The 23417-nt window shown below is 45.7% G+C and overlaps 1 protein-coding gene across 1 annotated transcript in view; it reads right to left on the reverse strand.

Annotated features, from left to right (window-relative positions):
* Positions 1–23417, reverse strand: part of LOC109901498 (regulating synaptic membrane exocytosis protein 1-like) — a 105622-nt gene that overhangs the window by 29543 nt on the left and 52662 nt on the right. Inside the window, 13 exon segments of the mRNA XM_031831521.1 lie at positions 1635–1788; positions 2829–2867; positions 3244–3397; positions 4064–4235; positions 4599–4729; positions 7279–7394; positions 7507–7553; positions 8173–8296; positions 8915–9014; positions 9669–9779; positions 10355–10395; positions 16381–17396; positions 18623–18927. Of these exon segments, the coding sequence (XP_031687381.1) occupies positions 1635–1788; positions 2829–2867; positions 3244–3397; positions 4064–4235; positions 4599–4729; positions 7279–7394; positions 7507–7553; positions 8173–8296; positions 8915–9014; positions 9669–9779; positions 10355–10395; positions 16381–17396; positions 18623–18927 (2510 nt within the window).

Below are 23417 nucleotides of genomic sequence, written 5' to 3' on the forward strand. Positions count from 1 at the left end.
CTCAGTATATATACACCTGTTTTGAAAGACCCCAGAGTCTGCAACACCACTAAGCAAGGGGCACCACCAAGCAAGCGGCACCATGAATACCAAGGAGCTCTCCAAACAGGTCAGGGACAAAGTTGTGGAGAAGTAGAGTTCAGGGTTGGGTCATAAAAGAATATCAGAAACTTTGAACATCCCACAGACCACCATTAAATACATTATTAAAAAATGGAAAGAATATGGCACCACAACAAACCTGCCAAGAGAGGGCCGGCCACCAAAACTCACAGACCAGGCAAGGATAGCATTAATTAAAGAGGCAACAATGAGACCAAAGATAGCCCTGAAGGAGCTGCAAAGCTCCACAGCTGAGATTGGAGTATCTGTCCATAGGACCACTTTAAGCAGTATGTTCCACTGAGCTGGGCTTTACGGAAGAGTGGCCAGAAAAAAGCCATTGCTTATAGAAAAAAAAGACAACTTTGGTGTTTGCCAAAAGGCATGTGGGAGACTCCGCAAACATATGGAAGAAGGTACTCTGGTCAGATGAGACAACACCATCCCCACAGTGACGCATGGTGGTGGCAGCATCATGTTAGGGGGATGTTTTTCATCAGCAGGGACTGGGAAACTGGTCAGAATTGAAGGAATGATGGATGGCTCTAAATAGAAAACGTGTTTCAATCTTCCAGAGATTTGAGACTGGGACGGAGGTTCACCTTCCAGCAGGACAATGACCCTAAGCATACTGCTAAAGCAACACTCAAATGGTTTAAGGGGAAACATTTAAATGTCTTGGAATGAAGTAGTCATAGCCCAGACCTCAATCCAATTGATAATCTGTTCCTGTTGCTGTACACCAACAGGAACCCATCAGCCTTGAAGCAGCTGGAGCAGTTTTTCCTTGAAGAATGGGCAAAAATCCCAGTGGCTAGATGTGCCAAGCTTATAGAGACATATCCCAAGAGACTTACAGCTGTAATTGCTGCAAAACGTGGCTCTACAAAGCATTGACTTTGGGGGAGTGAATAGTTATACACGCTCAAGTTCAGGTTTTTTGGCTTATTTCTTGTTGGTTTCACCATAAAAAATATTTAGCATCTTCAAAGTGGTAGGCATGTTGTGTAAATCAAATGATACAACCACCCCCCCCCCCCCCCAAATTTTTTTATTTTAATACCAGGTTTTAAGGCAGGGAAAGAGAGAAAAAAAGAGAGAAAGAAAGAAAAAGAGAGAACGAGAGAGTCGAGAGAGAAAGAGAGAGAGAGAAAGAAAGAGAGAAAAAAAGAGAGAAAGAGAGAGAGAGCGAGAAAGAAAGAGAGAGTGAGAGCGAGAGAAAGAGGGAGAAAGCGAGCGAGTGAGAAAGGGAAAGAGAGAAAAAAGAGAGAGAGAAAGAGAAAGAGAAAGAGAAAGAGAAAAGAGAGAGAAAGAGAGAGATGAAGATGGAGAACAAGAAAGAACGAGAGAAAAAAGAGAGAGAAAGAGAGAGAGAGAGAGAGAGAGAGAGAGAGAGAGAGAAAAAGAAGAATGCAGATGTGTGTGGGTGTAGTCTCGTCGAGAACCAGGCAGCGTGACAACAACGTGATTCCGATGTATGGCTACGCAAGACTAGTTTAGGTATATCTGTGTGATACAAGAACTGCAGCTACCTCTGCATGGGGACGTGTGCAGGGCGGGAGCGGGCCCTTGTTATGTCCTCGCGGTGAGGGGACACCGATCTGGAGCGGTGCTGGGCCAGTCTCTGCTGCTCTGGGACAGTCAGGGTGCTGTTCCTCTCCCTCTCCCTCGAGTTACGCTCTGCACCTACACACATACGGAGGAGGAATCAGCAGTCGTAGCATGTTACCTGCTGACAAAATGTGTCAGTGTTGAGCGCCGCCACTCAACATCCACTACGCCTTCTGGTGATCGCTTGGTTTCCCCAAAACTACAGAGATCATGCTGGTGCTCAGCTTCTATTAATACAGTGGCCCATAGCAGCTCTAGTCTGATCAAACCCATGCCACGTGAGGGAGCTGAGAGGACAAATGATACAGACTGCAAACTGTAGCACATCAGAGTGGGATATTTTACACTGGAAGTTTTTTGGTTACATTTGAAGAGTTGCATTGGATAGTTCCACCAGGTATTGAGCTAACTTGTGTACCGGACTGTTTCTGCATTCCATAAAGTTACCCCATTGCCAGCTTGCAATGGCAACCAGGCTAAGGCAGAAACTGTCTGGCACCCAGGCTAAGTAGCCTTATACCCTTTTTGAAATAGCCGAGCCAGAACAGCACAGTTCATGTTGACCCTATGGTGCGAATCAGGCACTGGTTTATACACCATATCCTTGTCTTGTTTGTCTTGAGTCACTACTACTTCAGGCTCTACTACCAGACATGCAGGTGACAGCGTCAGTGGAATGGACAGCGACATCACGGCTCTATAGCTCCATGCACTCAGTGCTCCCAGTGGATCTGCTCTACAAGCTGCATTACTACAGTCCGGCAGAGGAGGAGAAAGGATGTGTACAGTATAATGGCAGAACACATACCATAATAGAATTGTAGTAATACCATAGTATCGTTGTAGTATACGTTGGTATTACAAAGGGCTGTAATCAGAGTTAAATCCAAAGTGTGGGGTAAAATTGGGAACCAATGACATTTTTTCCCCAATGTAAAACATCTCTGAGGTTGTCAGTTGGGATCAAATGAAGTAGCCCATGGTTAGATAGGCTGGGGAATGAGAGGAGCTGTAAAGTGGTCACACCTCTCTCCTCCAGTGCTGGACTCTTACTACTTGAAGCTGGGTAACAGTAACCATGCCCCCCCACCCACCTTCAGATACTACCGCTATACCTGTATCATCAAACTCTGTGTCAATGATGCGATGGGACCCTGCACAACAGTGGATAGACACGCACACACACACACAAGGTAGGGTTACACACGCACAGTAGGGTAGAGGGTTTACACACAGCATGGTAGAGAGTTTACACACAGTAGGGTTGAGAATTTCCATGGCAGTTGCGATCGATCTCGCACACACAGGAAACAAGTTCATAGGAAGTTCATCTTGGCATACTGTAGCAGGGAGAATCTATAGCCGAGGTCAGTGTCAATACACCACACACACACAATGTATATACTGTACACACATACACACACACGAACGCAAGCATGCAAGCACACACACTCTCTCGATCTCTCTCACACACATACGCACGCACACACACACACACACACACACACACACACACACAACAAGACTTACTCTGTAGTTTCTTGCTGGGGCTGTCGTGAGAGGCGTGTCTGCGCGGGAGGTAAGGGGATGGCTGGGGCAGAGGTAGAGAGGACACGTCGTGGGTCTGGAGTTTATACCAGTGAGGGATGTCGTCCAGCAGGGCAGTCTCCAGCTCTATCAGGATCTAGGAGTGAGAGGGAAGAAGGAGGAGGAGAGAAAGTCAGAGACATACAGAACAAGACAACGTCAGCATAGAGGACATGATGGCGTCCATCTGTGGTTCTCTGTGCGTGTTTGAGTTTGCAAGTGTGTGTGGATACGTGCAAATGAATGTGTGTGTGTTTTGTTTTCTGTGTATACTGTTTCATTTCAAGTTTCATTTCGAGTTTCATTTCAAAACAATATACAGTATATTCACTTTCACAAATGTTGGTAAATTAGCTTTCGTTGTTTAAAGAAATGATCAACGAGGTCTTATCCAGAATGACTTAGTGAGTGCATTTATCTTAAGATAGCCAGGTAAGACAACCACATATCACAGTCAAATATACATTCCATTCCAGCTAACCAATGGGTATATAGCATTTTGAATCTAAAATCTATTAAATACAAATATGAGAACAGTAATAATTTACACACAAATATAATATCTATGAATAAAATATGAGAACAGTAATAATTTACACAAAAATTAAGATACTATTCAAATGTACTATAAACAGTGTGTATGTATGTATGTATGTATGTATGTATGTATGTATGTATGTATGTATGTATGTATGTATGTATGTATGTATGTATGTGTGTGTGTGTGTGTGCGTGTGTGTGTGTGCGTGTGTGTGTATCTTACCTCTCCCAGGAAGTCACTCTCCTCCTCCTGTATTCTAGGTTGGTCCCAGACAGTGATCTCCAGCATGCGTTCTCTGAAGTCCCTGCGGTGGACGTGGGAGTACAGGAACGTCTGGTTCCACTTGGGCCCAGCGCTCTTCTTTACCGTCTTGGTCCTGCGCTTGCTCTTATCACTGGGAACATGACAGGGGAGAAGGCAGAGGAATGTTAGGAGAGGGAAGACAAACCTTAGAAGGAGAGTCAAAGGAAGTCAGCGAGTCATGTATGTAGCTGTCACATACTGTCCCCAAATAAGGGTCTGTGACTCACTATAAGGATGATGAAATATAACAGAAAACTACATAGACAGGAATCAAATTAGAAGAGAATGTGTTGACAGTGTGTTTAAAGTATATTGGTTACTGTTACATAAAAAACTATATTTTTATGTACAATGTTGAACCCCTGTACTGGTAATATACTTCAGTAATTACTGTGTGTTTACACAGGTATAACAACTACTTAATGTTAACCCTAGTAATATGAGACCGGTTTACCTTCGGTCAGGGAGGAAGTACATCTTGACGTAGGGGTTCCTGGGTCGCCCGTCCGGTCGGGGGGGCAGGTCTATGGCTTGAAGGACGTTGACGATCAGTTGATGGCCCACTTTGTCATACCACAGCTTTACCTAGGAACAACATCATGGGATTAGATGAATGTGACTGAATGAATACAGTTAGAGTAGACCATTGGTTCTGGATTACACAGGACATTGTGAAAAGTGAAATATAGGCCATTTATCAATTTGTCTGACTGTTTGTTCGTAAATCCGTCCGTCCATCCACACATCCATGCATCCAGCCCCCCCCCCCAGTACAGACCAGTATAGTCCAGTGTAGATCCAGTACAGTCCAGTATAGTCCAGTATAGTCTAGTATAGATCCAATATAGTCCAGTACAGTCCAGTATAGTCCAGTGTAGATCCAGTATAGTCCAGTACAGTCCCGTGTAAATCCAGTATAGTCCAGTACAGTCCAGTATAGTCCAGTACAGTCCAGTACAGTCCAGTATAGTCCAGTACAGTCCAGTATAGTCCAGTACAGTCCAGTGTAGATCCAGTACAGTCTAGTATGGTCCAGTGTAGATCCAGTATAGTCCAGTAATAGTCCAGTAATAGTCCAGTAATAGTCCAGTATAGTCCAGTAATAGTCCAGTATAGTCTAGTAATAGTCCAGTATAGTCCAGTATAGTCCAGTAATAGTCCAGTAATAGTCCAGTATAGTCCAGTAATAGTCCAGTATAGTCCAGTAATAGTCCAGTATAGTCCACTAATAGTCCAGTATAGTCCAGTAATAGTCCAGTAATAGTCCAGTATAGTCCAGTATAGTCCAGGAATAGTCCAGGAATAGTCCAGTATAGTCCAATATAGTCCAGTATAGTCCAGTAATGTCCAGTAATGTCCAGTATAGTCCAGTTATAGTCCAGTATATAGTCCAGTATATAGTCCAGTATATAGTCCAGTAATAGTCTAGTATAGTCCAGTAATAGTCCAGTAGTAGGCCAGTATAGTCCAGTAATAGTCCAGTAATAGTCCAGTATAGTCTAGTAATAGTCCATTAATGTCCAGTATAGTCCAGTAATAGTACCGTATAGTCCAGTATAGAGCAGTAATAGTCCAGTAATAGTACCGTATAGTCCAGTAATAGTCCAGTATAGTCCAGTAATAGTCCAGTATAGTCCAGTAATAGTCCAGTAATAGTCCAGTATAGTCCAGTATAGTCCAGCAATAGTCCAGTATAGTCCAGTAATAGTCCAGTAATAGTCCAATATAGTCCAGTATAGTCAAGTAATGTCCAGTAATAGTCCAGTATATAGTCCAGTATATAGTCCAGTATAGTCCAGTAATAGTCCAGTAATAGTCCAGTAATAGTCCAGTAGTAGGCCAGTATAGTCCAGTATATAGTCCAGTAGTAGTCCAGTAATAGTCCAGTATAGTCCAGTAATAGTCCAGTAGTAGGCCAGTATAGTCCAGTAATAGTCCAGTATAGTCCAGTAATAGTCCAGTAATAGTCCAGTATAGTCTAGTCATAGTCCATTAATGTCCAGTATAGTCCAGTAATAGTCCAGTAATAGTCCAATATAGTCCAGTATAGTCCAGTAATGTCCAGTAATGTCCAGTATAGTCCAGTAATAGTCCAGGATATAGTCCAGTATATAGTCCAGTATATAGTCCAGTAATAGTCTAGTATAGTCCAGTAATAGTCCAGTAGTAGGCCAGTATAGTCCAGCAATAGTCCAGTATAGTCCAGTAATAGTCCAGTAATAGTCCAGTATAGTCCAGTATAGAGCAGTAATAGTCCAGTAATAGTCCAGTAATAGTCCAGTAATAGTCCAGTATAGTCCAGTAATAGTCCAGTATAGAGCAGTAATAGTCCAGTAATAGTACCGTATAGTCCAGTAATAGTCCAGTAATAGTCCAGTGTAGTCCAGTATAGTCCAGCAATAGTCCAGTATAGTCCAGTAATAGTCCAATATAGTCCAGTAATAGTCCAGTATAGAGCAGTAATAGTCCAGTAATAGTCCAGTATAGTCCAGTAATAGTCCAGTATAGTCCAGTAATAGTCCAGTATAGTCCAGTATAGTCCAGCAATAGTCCAGTATAGTCCAGTAATAGTCCAATATAGTCCAGTATAGTCCAGTAATGTCCAGTAATGTCTAGTATAGTCCAGTAATAGTCCAGTATATAGTCCAGTATATAGTCCAGTATAGTCCAGTAATAGTCCAGTATAGTCCAGTAATAGTCCAGTAGTAGGCCAGTATAGTCCAGTATATAGTCCAGTAGTAGTCCAGTAATAGTCCAGTATAGTCCAGTAATAGTCCAGTAGTAGGCCAGTATAGTCCAGTAATAGTCCAGTATAGTCCAGTAATAGTCCAGTAATAGTCCAGTATAGTCTAGTCATAGTCCATTAATGTCCAGTATAGTCCAGTAATAGTCCAGTATAGTCCAGTAATAGTCCAGTATAGTCCAGTATAGTCCAGTAATAGTCCAGTAGTAGTCCAGTATAGTCCAGTCATAGTCCAGTATAGTCCAGTAATTGTCCAATAGTAGTCCAGTATAGTCCAGTAATAGTCCAGTATAGCCCAGTAATAGTCCAGTAATAGTCTAGTAATAGTCCATTAATGTCCAGTATAGTCCAGTATAGTCCAGTGTAGATCCAGCATATATCCAGTACTCACAGAGAGCTGTCCAGGCAGGATGACGGGGAGGGCTCTGAGGGTAGCAGGGCTGGTGGGGGACATGACCGATATGGAGGGACGCTCCATCTTCTGAGACTCAAAGGAACTGGAGCCCGCTGACAGGGGAAAGAACCAGGATGTGAAAGACGGTATATTAACTGTATATTAACACCAATTAACTATGCCGTTTTGTTCATCAAGGAAAACCAAAGCTTTGTTGACACTTACTCGATTCTAAAGGAGGATGTGATGTTTCTGGAATTCTTGGTATGTCTCTGTAAGATGGGAGGAAGATTACATCAAACCTCTGCACAGACCTATGCAATAGTCACTGACCAACAGCCATCACCAACCTCCATTTGATACAGAGTGCCAGCACATACAATACCTCAATCGTATGTTTGTTTGTATCGAAAAGGAAAAACACAGACACGTACACAAACTGGGTGTTGGGTTAGAGAGCGGTAGTTCATACCCACACGGGGGAGAGACGTATGGGTTGAGAGAAGAGAGGGAACTTGCCTTATAAGGGTTTCTCTAAGGTCTAGGATGTTAGGGGTTACATCGGGGTTAGGCCTCAGGGAAGGACTACCGTACGACATAGTGGTCACTATGTCCACATTAAGTATGTACTTACTGATACGCTCTATACACCTTTCTCAAGAAGTTATTGGAAATGATGCGGTGGATAGATCTTTTAGGTAAAGAAGACAATGGCCGTCAACATTTCACTTCAAAATTAGAAATAGTCAGAAAAGGGCCCACAACAGTCGCAGTAGTAATAATAGTCCAAAATGGCAAACGCAGTGCAAAATAGTCACACAATAGTTGCAGTGTATCGCACAACAATTCCAAAATGGGAATTTAGCATTTCACACAGGAAGTCAGTCTTACCCAATAGGCCTTGAGACAACTATTTCCACTTGAGGCTCCGCCTTGGATTCCAGAATGATGTTGTACACTTCCTTCTTGGTTGCTCCCGGCAACGACTTCCCGTTCCACTGCAGTACCTCATCACCTGGAAAACAGGAAACAAGATTAAAACAGCTGATTCATGGGTAAGCATGGAGCCTAGGTTAAAGATAACAAAGGATAAGGCAATGTAATAATTCCTTGCAGAAGTGTTAGAAAATAAACTAAATCATTGGACCAGCGCCGGAGTGAAAATGACTAGAAGTGAATGTTACCAGGTACAGAAAGTTCACCATCAAAGTGGAAAATAAACACAATCGTAGTGTACTCAGCAAACTAAAGCAGAATTGTTTAACTGTCATTCAATTTATTTAAAAAAAAATCTAATTATCTACAGCCATTTTATTACTTGATGTCCCGACCACTGGTAACGTTTTCAAAGCCAATTCTGTAGAATCAGCAACAGCGCTGGTCAAATGAATGTGTTTGTTTTCTAACGCTGGCGCATGGAATTATTACGTTGTCTTAATTAACCTCTATTTTTTCAACCTAGCCTGGCGCTTTACTGAACAACCTCTGTTCACAACACAAAGTGTTCAGGTAGAAATGGTAGCTTTTCGCAGCTCAAAAAGAACACACAGACAATCTCACAGAGCTACCAGACTGACGACACTTCTCCACCAGATAACCCTGAATGTCTGAATGTTGTTTCCACGCTGCTTACCAGCTCGTAGGTGGCCAACAATGTCCGCCAGACTTCCTTTCTTGACTTTGGTGATGAAGGCCCCCAGTCTCCCTGTCTCTGTCATCTTCCCACCCACAACCTAAAAGGGGAACAGAACACGGGCTGTTCAGACACAAGACCAAGAGCTCAGTACATAGATAACAGTGTAATTAAAACACTGCCCCTTGTGTTCAGTGCCAGTATCACCGAATATCCTGGGAAGGTACAAGGTCAGTATGAAGGTATGACAATCTGGATACCGTCCCAGCCGAGTACAAATCTACAGCATGTCCCCATAGGTTCCTTTATTATATACTCCTGTGGATAGTACACTAGCATCACTTACATTTCAGTCATTTAGCAGACACTTATCCAGATCAACTTACAGGAGCAATTAGGGTTAAGTGCCTTGCGCCAGGGCACATCAACAGATTTTTTCCCACACCTAGTTGGCTCGGAGATTCAAACCAGCAACCTTTCGGTTACTGGCCCAACGCTCTTAGCCGCGAGGCTACCTAATGTGGAGGTCAGACGTTAGAGTCCCGGGTGGCCTCAGTACACGGGGATACACAGTGGTTAGTGTGGTAGTTTTCCCAGACTTCCTTTATCATACACATCCTTTGACAATACACCATCACACATCTGAGCCTGGGTGCTCTGATGTCCTGCACCCAACGGTCTCAGTACACAATACACAGCGGTTGTGGTAACACTGTAGTGATTGAAAGGGATGCCGCTAGTGATTCCCTCTTACCTTTAACCCTAGTAAGGAGCCTGCCTCGCGGGGCATGGCCGACCTTTTGCTCAGAGTGATGCGTCCGATTAAGTGGTCGCCCTCCTTGGACGGCTGCCATGTCACTGGATGCTGTAGAGGGGGAGTCGGTGAGAGGGGGAGATTTAATTCCATCAGACAGAGAGAGAGGCAAAGAGGGAGAGACGGAGAGGGGAGAGTGGTAGAGAGGGGATATAGGTAGCGACAGAGAGGGAGAGGAGTGAGGGTAAGAAAGGTAAAAACAAGTTAGGGAGAGAAAGAGAAAGACAGAGAGTCTCTGCATCCCTTGTGAGGACAACTCTCCCACCCAGGCCAACTAGGAGGGACTTGCCCATCCACAATAAACACATACTATATCAATTTACACTCTAAGCAATTATGTCTAGTCTGGACTGTTTCTAATGTTGCAAGAATCTATATTAGGTAATGAATGGTGGGTAGAGTACGCCCACACACTTACACAGACACTGCGGGGAATGAAACTAATAGGGTAGAATGTGTGTGTGTGCATACATGTGTGTGTGTGTGTGTGTGTGTGTGTGTGTCTGCGTGTGTGTGTCTATGCGTGCATTTGTGTGTGTGTCTGTGCGTGCGTGTCCTAGGGTGGTGAGTCTGAGTTGAGTCAGCTTAAGCAAAACCTAAATCTGTCACTTTCTCCTGAAACTTACATGCCACACAGCAGGATCCAGAGGATGGCAGTCCCAATCACCTGGAGAGAGCAATAGAGCGTGAGAGCGAGAGAGCGAGAGAGAGAGGTAGAGAGGTAGAGAGAGAGAGAGAGGTAGAGAGAGTAGAGAGATCGAGAGAGGCAGATAGATAAGATACACAGAAAGTGATAAAGAGAGTTAGAGATAGAGAGAGTTAGACGGACTCTGCATGCAGAATTCTGGAAAAAATATATATCCTTGTACAACGTAAAACACCAAATAATACATGCAGAGCAGAATTAGGTCGATACCCACTAATTCTACAACCATCTAAAAGGAAGCGATTCCCAAACCTTCAATAACAAAGCCATCACCTACAGAGAAATGAATATGGAGAAGAGCCCTGGGGTTCTGTTCACAAACACAAACAGACCCCACAGAGCCCCAGGACAGAAACACAATCATACCCAATCAATTCACGAGAAAACAAAAAGATAATTATTACACATTGGAAAGAATTAACAAAAAAATATATCAAACTAGAATGTCAAACAGAGAGTACACTAAACAGAGAGTACACAGTAGCAGAATACCTGCCCACTGTGACTGACCCAAAATTAAGGAAATGTATGTACAGACTCTGTAAGCATAGCCTTGCTATTGAGAAATGCCACCTAAGGCAGATCTGCCTCTCAAGAGAAGACAGGCTATGTGCACACTGCCCACAAAATTAGGTGAAAGCTGCACTTCCTAACCTCCTGCCAAATGTATGACCATATTAGAGACACATACTATATTTCCCTCAGATTTCACAGACCCACAAAGAATTTGAAAACAAATCCAATTTTGATAAACTTCCATATCTATTGGGTGAAATACCAGTGTGCAATCACAGCAGCAAGATTTGTGACCTGTTGCCACAAGAAAAGGGCAACCAGTGAAGAACAAGCAAACCTATTGTCACGTTCTGACCTTAGTTCCTTTATTATGTCTTTGTGTTAGTTTCGTCAGGGCGTGATTTGGGGTAGGTAGTCTATGTTCTTAATTACTAAGTTGTGTTTTGTGTTTGGCCTGGTATGGTTCTCAATCAGAGGCAGGTGTCGTTCATTGTCTCTAATTGAGAATCATACTTAGGTAGCCTGTTTCCCCCATTTTAGTTGTGGGTTATTGTTTTCTGTCTCTGTGTCTTCACCAGACAGAACTGTTTCGTTTTCGTTTGTTCCACTTTTTTTTTTTTTTGTTGCTCTAGTGTTCAGTTTCTTTATTAAATTTACCATGAACATGTACCACGCTGCACCTTGGTCCTCTTCACCTTCTTCCACCTACGAATATCGTTACAGAATCACCCACCACAATCGGACCAAGCAGCGTGGTAACCAGGCGCAGAGGGTGCTGGACTCCTGGACATGGGAGGAGATTTTGGACGGAAAGGGACCCTGGGCACGGGCTGGGGAATATCGCCGCCCCAAGGCAGAGCAGGAGGCAGCGAAAGCTGAGCGGCGGCGATATGAGGAGGTAGCACGGCAGAACGACAGGCACGAGATTTCAACCCGTGCCTGCACTCTGGATGGTCCGGGCTAAAATGGTGATCCAGCCGGGAGGAGTGGTGCCAAGGCTGCGCACCAGGGCTCCAGTGCTCCCCCACAGTCCGGTCCATCCGGTGCCTCCTCCAAGCACCAGGGCTCCTGTAGGTCTCCACAGCCTGGTGGGTCCTGTGGCAGCCCGTGTTTGGTCTCCAGTACGCCGTTTCGGCCCAGGGTATCTTGCGCCGGCTCTGCGTGCTCTGTCTCCGGGGTGCTGGGAGGGTGCAGTGCGTCCTATGCTTGCGCTCCGCCCGTGCCGGGCGAATGTGGGTATTGAGCCTAAGGGAGAGGTGCGAGTGGTATGCACCAGATCTCCAGTGCTCACCCACAGCCCGGTTCAACCTGTGCCTGAACTCTGGATGGTCCGGGCTAAAATGGTGATCCAGCCGGGAGGAGTGGTGCCAAGACTGCGCACCAGGGCTCCAGTGCTCCCCCACAGCCCAGTCCATACGGTGCCTCCCCCGAGCACCAGGCCTCCTGTAGGTCTCCACAGCCTGGTGGGTCCTGTGGCAGCCCCACGCACCAGGCTGTCTCTCCGTCTCCTCCCTCCAGGTCCGCCCGTCTGTCCTGAGCTGCCAGAGCCGCCTGTCTGTCCTGAGCTGCCAGAGCTGCCCGTCAGTCAGGAGCTGCCAGAGCCGCCCGTCAGTCAGGAGCTGCCAGAGCCGGCCGTCAGTCAGTAGCTGCCAGAGCCACCCGTCAGTCAGGAGCTGCCAGAGCCGCCCGTCAGTCAGGAGCTGCCAGAGCCGCCACCATGGACAGACGCAAACCTAGACCCTCCCCTATCGGTTCAGGTTTCGCGGCCGGAGACACCTTTGGGGGGGGGGGGGGGGGGGGGGGGGGGGGATACTGTCACGTTCTGACCTTAGTTCCTATATTTTGTCTTTGTGTTAGTTTGGTCAGGGTGTGAGTTGAGGTGGGTAGTTGATGTTCTTTTTCCTATGTAGTATTTATGTGTTTGGCCTGGTATGGTTCTCAATCAGAGGCAGGTGTCGTTCGTTGTCTCTGATTGAGAATCATACTTAGGTAGCCTGTTTTCCCCATTTTAGTTGTGGGTGATTGTTTTCTGTCTGTGTCTTCACCAGACAGAACTGTTTAGTTTTCGTTCGTTCTCCTTCTTATTTTGTTTTTTTTATGTTCAGTGTTAATAAATCTCAATATGGACACGTACCACGCTGCATATTGGTCCGATCCTTCATACTCCTCGTCAGAGGAAAACGAATCTCGTTACACCTATATTTGTGTTTATTTATTTTTCCTTTTGTACTTTAACTATTTGCACATCATTACAGCACTGCATATAGACATAATATGACATTTGAAATGTCTTTATTCTTTTGGAACTTTTGTAAGTGAAATGTTTACTGTACATTTTTTATTGTTTATTTAACTTTTGTTTATTATCTATTTCACTTGCTTTGGCAATGTAAACATGTGTTTCCCATGCCAATAAAGCTAATAAGTTAATTGAAATTGAATTGAGAGAGAGAGAGAGAGAGAGAGATTGAGAGAGAGAGAGAGACGGAGAGAGAGAGAGGTAAAAGCTAAAACGAGAAAGTCAGTTCCAGTCTCCGTCAGACTAAGTCAACTCAGTCCAACACACCAGGAGACAAGGGGACAAACTGGGACCTTGTCGGTCTGTCGCCCAACTCTCATTACCAGCCCTACTGACAGATGGTGCCGAGACAGAGAGACTGGAGAATGGCCACACTTCAGTCCAAACCAGCTCTACCCATCGACCCAGTCCCACACGTCCTCCAAAGCCTCCTACCTCCTTCAAGGCCTCATCCACCCTTTTATGTCTTCAATGAATGACGTCAACAGAATAGCAGGACTTTGGTGTGTGACTTTAGAAACAGGGACAAGTCCCTGAACCTACAGGTCCACGGCCAGCTTGGACACTGATCAGAGACGTGTGTATAAAGAGCTAAGGGAAAGTAAGTGGTCAGGAGAGGAGGGAGAGGAGGGAGGAAGTAGGGGTTGAAGTTGAGGGGTGCAACTCATCTTTTTGTTGATTCGAAAGTGAGATCTAAAAAATGTGAAGCGCAATCTGAAATTGGAAAGTGCAATGGGGGAACTACTTCAAAACGTTCCTGCTGACTCCTCGATTCAGAGTGCTGACGGTTCCCTTTTCTGTTTTTAGCAGATTAATATTGGACATCAGATCACACGATCTGGAGCACTTCTTTTCTGGGTGCAAAAACTAACAGCCTAATAATAATTACCGATGAGGAATGTTTAGCTATTCAAAGTCAACGTCTACTGTATGTACCTGTAAAAACTCAGGTCACATGGCCAGAGTTACAAAAACATAGAGAATCTGGAGACGATCCCCTCTCATCCTGAATCTATTTCTATTAATAGGGATAAATCTGGTCAATGTTAGAGGCTGATCCAGGTTCAGATTTGACTTGACCCTGACCCTGTAGTAAGGTCAGACATCAATGCTGCAGGTTTTACACTAATCTGACAGGAATTGACAACCCTTCTGTGAATAATGTATTTATAATGTATTTGATCCATAACAATGTATCACAGTGTTATTATATACATTATACTGTATATTATAGTGTTCTATTTAATTCTGTGATTTGACCTGAAGGAGGTCATCAGGAGGGCATCGCAGATGGATAGGCCTACACACACAAACACACACTGTCTAAAAACACACTGAAGAATTTGTATCAACACTAAAATGAACCTTAGGTCTGATTTCTCCTGTCATTTCCTCCTTACTATATTATCTTCCACAACTTGACATCTTTGAGGAAGCCAACCAATCAGATTGGCTGAATCTCCACTCCCTCCTTTAACTGTAAACAGCAAACTCTTATCTCCTAAATCAATCCCAAAATAGACTCTTAGCTCCTAAATCAATCCCAAATGCATCTTTAAATAGATGATTAATTCCATAAAGGTGTCCTCCTTGGGCATTTTATAAAGGCCCTAGTTGCAAAATATAGCCTGCATCAGGAGCGTATTCAAACTGCTAACCTCCCAACAAGATATTAGACGACATGGCATAAGTGTTTTACTATCTCATTTGACTGGTTTGATTGCAACAGTAAAGCTGTCTCACAGGTCTACTAAATAGCATGTAAAGTAGGTTTGGGGTGTATCTGTACCCTCGCTTACAATTTGGAGCCGTTCAAGTGTATCACTGTAAATGAAAGAAAAAACACGCAACAACCCGGAAGTTGACCGAAACGTCTCGTTGTGAGGTTTTAGATTAACCAACCACATATCCATCTACACCATCAATACTTTATCCCCAAAAAGAACAGAACGAAACCGTATTTACTGGACGTGCGTTGTCTTCGTGAACCCAGGCTTTTACACGGCTGAGTTACACTTCACATAGCTACATTTAGCCTTTAGCCTGGTCCCGCCTCAGAATTTGTTTACCGCGGACAACATCAAATGTAAATCCCATGCTGGATTTGGGACTGGCCTACTCCTGAAGTAAACACTGCTAAACACTTGCTAGCTACGACAGCTAACTTTCTAACTATTTCACCCGCCTGTCGCCCCCCGTTAAACACCCTATTCCCATGTGTTAACCTAATCTGATCATCTCATTTGGGATTGGGATTGGCCCGGAGCGACCAGTGGTGGGGGTTAGTGGTGAGTGTGATGAGTGCACAGATAAACAAAACGACAACCGTCGTCATGGCATCCTCCGTCGACAAGCTAACTGCTAAAATAGCATAGCCTTATTTAGTCAAGAAGAGTGAATTGCAAAGCTGTTGCGGGCCGGCGTGAGCAAACGAGAAGCCAAAACTGAACATGCGGCCGGCCACAATGGTGACACCCAAACTCGATTATATCCTATCCGTTAACAGCAGGATGCAGCCGGTGTTTTGGCGGGGAAGCTTTACCTAGCGTTAGCCGCACTAGCCACCGACCTAATCCTGCCAAATCTGCTGGCCTAAATCACAGGACGTTTCCTAAATAAAAGAGAGCTGTCCTGTTCCAGGACGGGAAGCAATAGGGTTTGGCTTCAGCGGTGTGGATGAATGACAATGTTGTTCCGAGTCAAGGCCATAACACATTATAGGCAGGGAGATACAGCCCCAGTAAACTTTGAAATTTACATTTAAATTCTTTATTTTGATGGAAACCTAGAGCAAAGCGATTTTGATAATAACAAAAAAGTTAAGAGAATATTGCATTAGTAGCGACACCCAGGTGACCATAAAACCATAAATTCTAACAAAAGTTTGATCATTCCACCAATGTCGAAATCTCTGACAATACTGACACAAAACCAGCTAATATAGATGATTCGATCTGATAGAAAACTGAAGAATCCGACCTTTCTCGCTGACACTCTCCACACAGGTAGCCAAAACACCAACTCACCACAGATTTGATCATTCTTCCAATGTTAAAATATCTGAATGCATGACCAATCATATAGACATGAGAAGAGCTATCAGAGAGAGAGAGCGAGAGATTACTTCTGACCTTTTTCACTGACGCTCTCCATGTCCACGTCCTCACAGCTGGTGTACTCTGGCGTGGAGGCGCCCTCCTCCTCTGAGCTGCTTATAGACATCTGCCTCTTGTTGACGCCCCGTTTGCTCTTGTAGGGCCTGGGTGGGGGCGGCCGCAGCGACTCCGACTGGTCCGAGCTCTGGGAGTCCTTCCGCAGCAGGCTGTCCCCGGACTTCTCCCTCCTAGCCTTGTGCATCATGGCTGCCTGGGAATTGGGGTCCAGTTGGCTGGGGTGGGGTCCCTTAGGGGGATCCCAGCCTGCTGGGGGTGGGGGTCCTTGGTGGGGGTGAGGAGCACCAGGATGGGGGCCCGTTCGCGGGCCACCACCGGATGGTTGAAGGGGTCCGTGGTTCTGGTTCTGTTTGAGGAGGGGGGGACCTCCCTGGGGTCCCTGCCCAATTCCGCCACCCCCACCACCCCCCACGGTCCTGTCCATGGAGTAGGTGCGGTGGTTCTCCAAGGATGCCTTGCGGTCCGGTTCTCCACCAATCCCACCGCCGCCCCTCCGGAGACGATTCTCAGGCACATCCCCCATGTTCCCTCCCCCTCCTCCCCCGCCCTCCAGCCCCACCTCATTGATGGCGTTGTTGCTGTGGCGCCGCTCGTGGCGCACCTTCGACACCTTGGCGTGCATGCGCATCTCCTGCTCCTCCTTCTGCGGCTTGACCGGGTAGCGCGCCAGGTTGGGGTCGCTGCGGTAACGCGTCTGGAACTCCTCCTCCTGGCGCCGCTTGCGCTCCAGCTCATCCTCCTCCGGGGGGCGTCTCCGGAGGTCGGGGCGATTTCCTTGGTCGCCGCCGTCGGGGTAGTCATGGGAGCGGACCTTCTCCAGGTGCCGGCCGTCCCGCCAGTCTATGTCCCCGGGACCGCAGAACTCCTCCTGGGAGGCCACGGTCTGAAGCTTCCCTGGGGGTCCCCGGCCTCCTCTACCACGACCAGGACCACCAGGCTTACCGTTCTGTTCATGGAGGGACACAGGTCTTTTCCTGAAGAGAAGGGTGACCATAATGGACATTGATATAACATTACACACTTGTTGTTTTGTTAACATAATACCATGTAGTAACATAACAAAAAAGCCTACTCAGATATACTGGACAAATTATGGTCAGTACCAGTTATTACTGGTTGAATGAAAGCAATGATGATAAAGACAGGGAAATAATTCCAAATGGAGGAATATGTACAGAACTAAAATGAGATTCTATTTCCATGGGAAAATGTTCCTACTGATGGTTAACCTGGGTATGGATCATCCAACAACAGTGTGGAATAGGGCCAGCATTTTGAGTGATGCATTCAGCCCGGACCGAAATGGACTCACCCATTAGACGCAAAACAAAATATATTAATCATGGACCTTTCAAGAATAAAATATGCAACCCAGCTTCTGCTTTGGCTATAAGCTTGGACAGCGCTATTTTTTATTTTTTGATCCAGTGGGGATTAAATAATCAAGTGCTGCAACCCATATACCACAACACACACCGAAAATGGGTCACTCCCAACATCAGAGGATTTGAGTTCCTGTCAAACGCGGAAAAAAAGATGACCAAAGTGTGTCCAATGTTGAACGAGACAAATGAGGCTGCATGTGTAAACTGACGGTGTCAACGAGACCCTGTTAGACAAAACAGATGCTGCATTAGCCTAATTCATCCAATCGCAACAAAGTCAAACATATTAAAGAGGACTAACCTGTACACGACTCAACTGTACAATAATTTAAAAAAAGACCCAATATAAAAGCGACCATATCATCTAAGAGGCCCAGGTCAAGATACTCAATACCTAGACTCTGATACAGTCCCAAAATGTTTTGCATGTCAGCAATCAAGTTCTCAAGATAGAGGACTTTCAAAAAGCTAATTGTAACTTGCCACATCATCACGATGATACAAAACGCATCTTATGAAGTAAAAAAACAACAACCAAAATATACTTTTCGAGTGGATTGTTCCTTTAAGTGTTTACAATCAAAGGGATTAAGGGGAGGTGATAATAGTAGAGTGGATGAGAGAAAGTCTTGTACAAAGTGGCATTTACAACAATACTAAGTACTATCAGCAATCAAAACAGGCCCCTAGATAACCAATACAGTGACGTAAACTCTGGTTTGAGCCTCTACAGACAGAGAGGTGAAAGCAGGGGTTGTGAGAGGACAGGTGAAAGTGTTTAAGGGATTAGAGCGTTTGTGTCCACGATGTCCTACTTGTCTCGTGGTGGTTCGCTCCGAGCGCGTGACGCCGGCATGGTGTCCAACGCTCCCTTGGCCGGTACCGTTGGCGGATGATGCGTTCCGTCGGGCGCCGCCCCTGCGTTACCGCTGGAAGAGGGCGGGGCCTGGGACCTGGAGCGGAGTAGCTTCCTGTCCCCCCGTTGGGTGTCACCCCCCGTGGGCGGGGCATTCAGGCCGCCGTCCAGGCTCATCTGCCTCGTCCCCGGCCCCGAAAACCATTCTCCCGATTTGGTGAGGATCTCCTGTTGCTTACGGCACAGGTTGCATACCCACATTACCTACAGGGGTGAAGGAGGAGAGGAGGAGGTTAGATATTATATACATGTACAGTATGCAGTAGTAGCCTGTATCTATAGAGAGAAAGAGAGCATGGTCAATTCCATTTCCGATTCCTATTTTCTTAATTGAAAAGCAAACCCTGAATTGACTGAATTGAAATGGAATTGACCCTAACATTGTCTCTTAGACAGAGAATGTATAATATTATGTAAAACCTCAATACTATAGTCATCTAATTCTATTTCTATGAGTTTAGCATCAGAAGACTCGTGGGGTTGCAGATGTTGTCATATATCCATTGCAGTCCACTTTTTACGGAACTGTCATCTGTAGTCCATGTGCAAAACAGATTCAGTCGTGAGGCACTGAAATGTTAGCTTAGCTTGGAGTATTTTAGCTTGGAGTATTTTAGCTTGGAGTATTTTAGCTTGGAGTATTTTAGCTTGGAGTATTTTCAACAGACAACAGGTCATTGTTATACAGGCAAGGGAAGTGCAGGACTGGTGACAGAACTACAAACAGGCACAGACAGATAGAGGATCTTAGTAAGACACAAGCAAGTATTAATTAGTCACAGGGTTATGTTCTTTCTCATGTATTATTTTAGTCTCTTGACTCTGATTGACTATTGGTGATAGCTCATCATTGGTGATAGCTCATCATTGGTGATAGCTCATCATTGGTGATAGCTCATCATTGGTGATAGCTCATCATTGGTGATAGCTCATCTGTCAGACAGGGGATCAAGGTTCCTTAAAATACCCTAGAACCTCCTCTCCCCCACGCTCCCCCTCCCTCCTCACGCTCCCCCCCCCCCCACGCTCCCCCTCCCCTACGATCTCCCCTCCCTGCCCACGCTCCCCCTCCCTCCCCACGCTCCACCCTCCCTCCCTACACTCCCCCTCCCCCACGCCCCACCCCCCCACGCTCCCCCTCCCTCCCAACGCTCCCCCTCCCCCTCCCCCACGCTCCCCCCTCCCCCCCTACGCTCCCCCGCACGCTCCCCCTCCCCCATGCTCCCCCCTCCCTCCCAACTCCCCCCCCCCACGCTCCCCCTCCCTCCCAATGCTCCCCCTCCCCCACGCTCCCCCCTCCCTCCCAACACCCCCCTCCCCCACACTCCCCGCTCCCTCCCTACGCTCCCCCCTCCCTCCCAACGCTCCCCCTCCCCCATGCTTCCCCCTCCCTCCCCACGCTCCCCCCTCCCTCCCCCAGCCTCCACTCTCTTTAGCCTCTTCCTCCCTTCTCCTACAGGTTGCTGCAGATGAAAAAGTAAAGGCCACATGGTTGCAGATATGGAGGGAGACAGAGTGCACCGTTTCACTATGTTCATTCTCCATGGAAAACTGGGCCTGATATCCCAACATACACTGAGTAGACAAAACTCTTTCCATGACATAGACTGACCAGGTGAATCCAGGTGAAGACTATAATCCCTTATTGATGTCACTTGTTAAATCCACTTAAATCCGTGTAGTTGAAGGGGAGAAGACAGATTAAAGAAGGATTTTTAAGCCTTGAGACAACTGAGACATGGATTGTGTTTGTGTGCCATTCAGAGGGTGAATGGGCAAGATAAAATATTGAAGTGCCTTTGAACGGGGTATGGTAGTAGGTGCCAAGGACACCGGTTTGTGTCAAGAACTGCAACACGCTCAACAGTTTGAGGCTGTTAAGGATGCAAATCAATATTAGGAAGGTGTTCTTAATGTTTTATACACTCATTGTAGGTTACAATGCCCTCTGTGAAATATCACGGCATTTTACTTACACATTGAGATAAGGAAATATCTCAATGTGTATCACAAATTTGTAATAATACTGTTACCACTAGAGAAAATGCAACATATTCTACAAGGCTACAAATGTAGTAAAGGTGATCTAATATGAACGCAGTATCTAGTTAAACAGAGTAGGCTTGATATGGATGGGATGTCGTTACCATGGAGAAAGCAGTAGCTTGTTGCCTATGGCGGACAAGGCTGTTAATCTCCCACAGCGGATGATGGCACAGAACATCAACTGGCCAACAAGGACAGCCAGCTACAATATCCACTATCCACCAAAAGCTATTTATCGTTCCACAACAGGTTCCCAGAAGAACATTCCTAATTCAATAACTGGTTACAGTATAGGCCCTGAAGAAAAGACGTAAATCAAAGCTAGGAAATTGACAACTATCTGAACTTAACACTGTGGAAGACCATGATTTGAGAGGACAAGTCACAGATTTACAGGGACATCTACTGATTGCTCTTCACAATAGTATAAAATAAAACTTTTTCATCATTTAACTAGGCAAGTCAGTTAAGAAGAAATTCTTATTTTCAATGACGGCCTAGGAACAGTGGGTTAGGAACAGTGGGTTAACTGGTCTAGGAACAGTGGGTTAACTGGTCTAGGAACAGTGGGTTAGGAACAGTGGGTTAACTGGTCTAGGAACAGTGGGTTAACTGGTCTAGGAACAGTGGGTTAACTGGTCTAGGAACAGTGGGTTAGGAACAGTGGGTTAACTGGTCTAGGAACAGTGGGTTAACTGGTCTAGGAACAGTGGGTTAACTGGTCTAGGAACAGTGGGTTAGGAACAGTGGGTTAACTGGTCTAGGAACAGTGGGTTAACTGGTCTAGGAACAGTGGGTTAGGAACAGTGGGTTAACTGATCTAGGAACAGTGGGTTAACTGGTCTAGGAACAGTGGGTTAGGAACAGTGGGTTAACTGGTCTAGGAACAGTGGGTTAACTGGTCTAGGAACAGTGGGTTAACTGGTCTAGGAACAGTGGGTTAGGAACAGTGGGTTAACTGGTCTAGGAACAGTGGGTTAACTGGTCAAGGAACAGTGGGTTAACTGTTCTAGGAACAGTGGGTTAACTGGTCTAGGAACAGTGGGTTAACTGGTCTAGGAACAGTGGGTTAGGAACAGAAGGTTAACTGGTCTAGGAACAGCGGGTTAACTGGTCTAGGAACAGCAGGTTAACTGGTCTAGGAACAGCGGGTTAACTGGTCTAGGAACAGTGGGTTAACTGGTCTAGGAACAGTGGGTTAACTGGTCTAGGAACAGTGGGTTAACTGGTCTAGGAACAGTGGGTTAACTGGTCTAGGAACAGTGGGTTAACTGCCTTTTTTCAGGGGCTGGAAGACAGATTTTTACATTCTCAGCTCGGGGATGCGATGTTGCAACATTTCGGTTACAAGTCCAAAGCTCTAACCACTAGGCTACCTGCCACCCCAATAATAATAAATATATACAAATGGTCTACTGTTGATAGAAATCATTGGTCAACTCAAGTCAGCTATTTGACCGTCCAACGAACAACAACCCCAAATGGAACAACATCAAAGAAAGGTTCCATACTCACATGTAGCCATGGCTACTGAAAATCGCCACCCTCCCAACGCACAGAAAAACAGATTTATCTCTTCTCGAGTGTATAATCCCACGGTCTAGAACGATGGTACAAATCCAAAATGGCGGGAAGCTGTTGTTTAGAAGTCTTTGTTTGCATCCCAAAACGCAACCTTCTGTGAAACCTGCTCTTTGATGGAGGGTTGGTCGAATGGACAGTTAGTTTAGCAGTTAGTTTAGCAGTCTGCGTGCAGTTAGCTTTTTAGCAAACCGGCGCGCATCGTGCGTACAGTACCCTGATTGAATCCTCTGTTTGGCTCCAGGCCACACTAATCTAAAGTAAATCAGCTGTGTGCAGCTGTGGCCCACAGCTGTTGAGCTGGACACACACACACATGCAGTTGTTCTAATACACACATCCACATATGTACAGTACATACAATCTCTCCCTCTCTCTCTCTCTCTCTCTCTTACTCACTCACACACACATTCTCTCTCTCTCTTACTCACTCACACACACATTCTCTCTCTCTCTCTCTCTCTCTCTCTCTCTCTGTTACTCACTCACACACACATTCTCTCTCTCTCTCTCTCTCTCTCTCTGTTACTCACTCACACACACATTCTCTCTCTCTCTCTCTCTCTCTCTCTGTTACTCACTCACACACACATTCTCTCTCTCTCTCTCTCTCTCTCTCTCTCTCTCTCTCGCTCTTACTCTAAATCACTCACATAGTCTCTCTCTCTCTCTCTCTCTCTCTCTCTCTCTCTCTCTCTCTCTCTCTCTCTCTCTCTCTCTCACACACACACACACACACACACACACACACACACACACACACACACACACACACACACACACACACACACACACACACACACACACACACACACACACACACACACACACACACACACTCTCTCTCTCTCCCTCTGTGTTCTCAGGCAGGTTAGATTAGAGTAGACCGCAGCTAATCCCTTCAGCTCCTCACCATTATTCAACATCATCATCAGTCAGGACAAGCCGGTTTCAGATAGCAGCCGTCCGCAAGGCTGGTGGGCTATGCTACCGCTAAACCATACCCCTTATACTCCCTCCCCTTAATTATTCTGCTGTTTGGTGATTATCATTATCATTAGCAATCA

This window comes from Oncorhynchus kisutch, linkage group LG1, assembly GCF_002021735.2.
Source record: "Oncorhynchus kisutch isolate 150728-3 linkage group LG1, Okis_V2, whole genome shotgun sequence".
Lineage (NCBI taxonomy): Eukaryota > Metazoa > Chordata > Actinopteri > Salmoniformes > Salmonidae > Oncorhynchus > Oncorhynchus kisutch.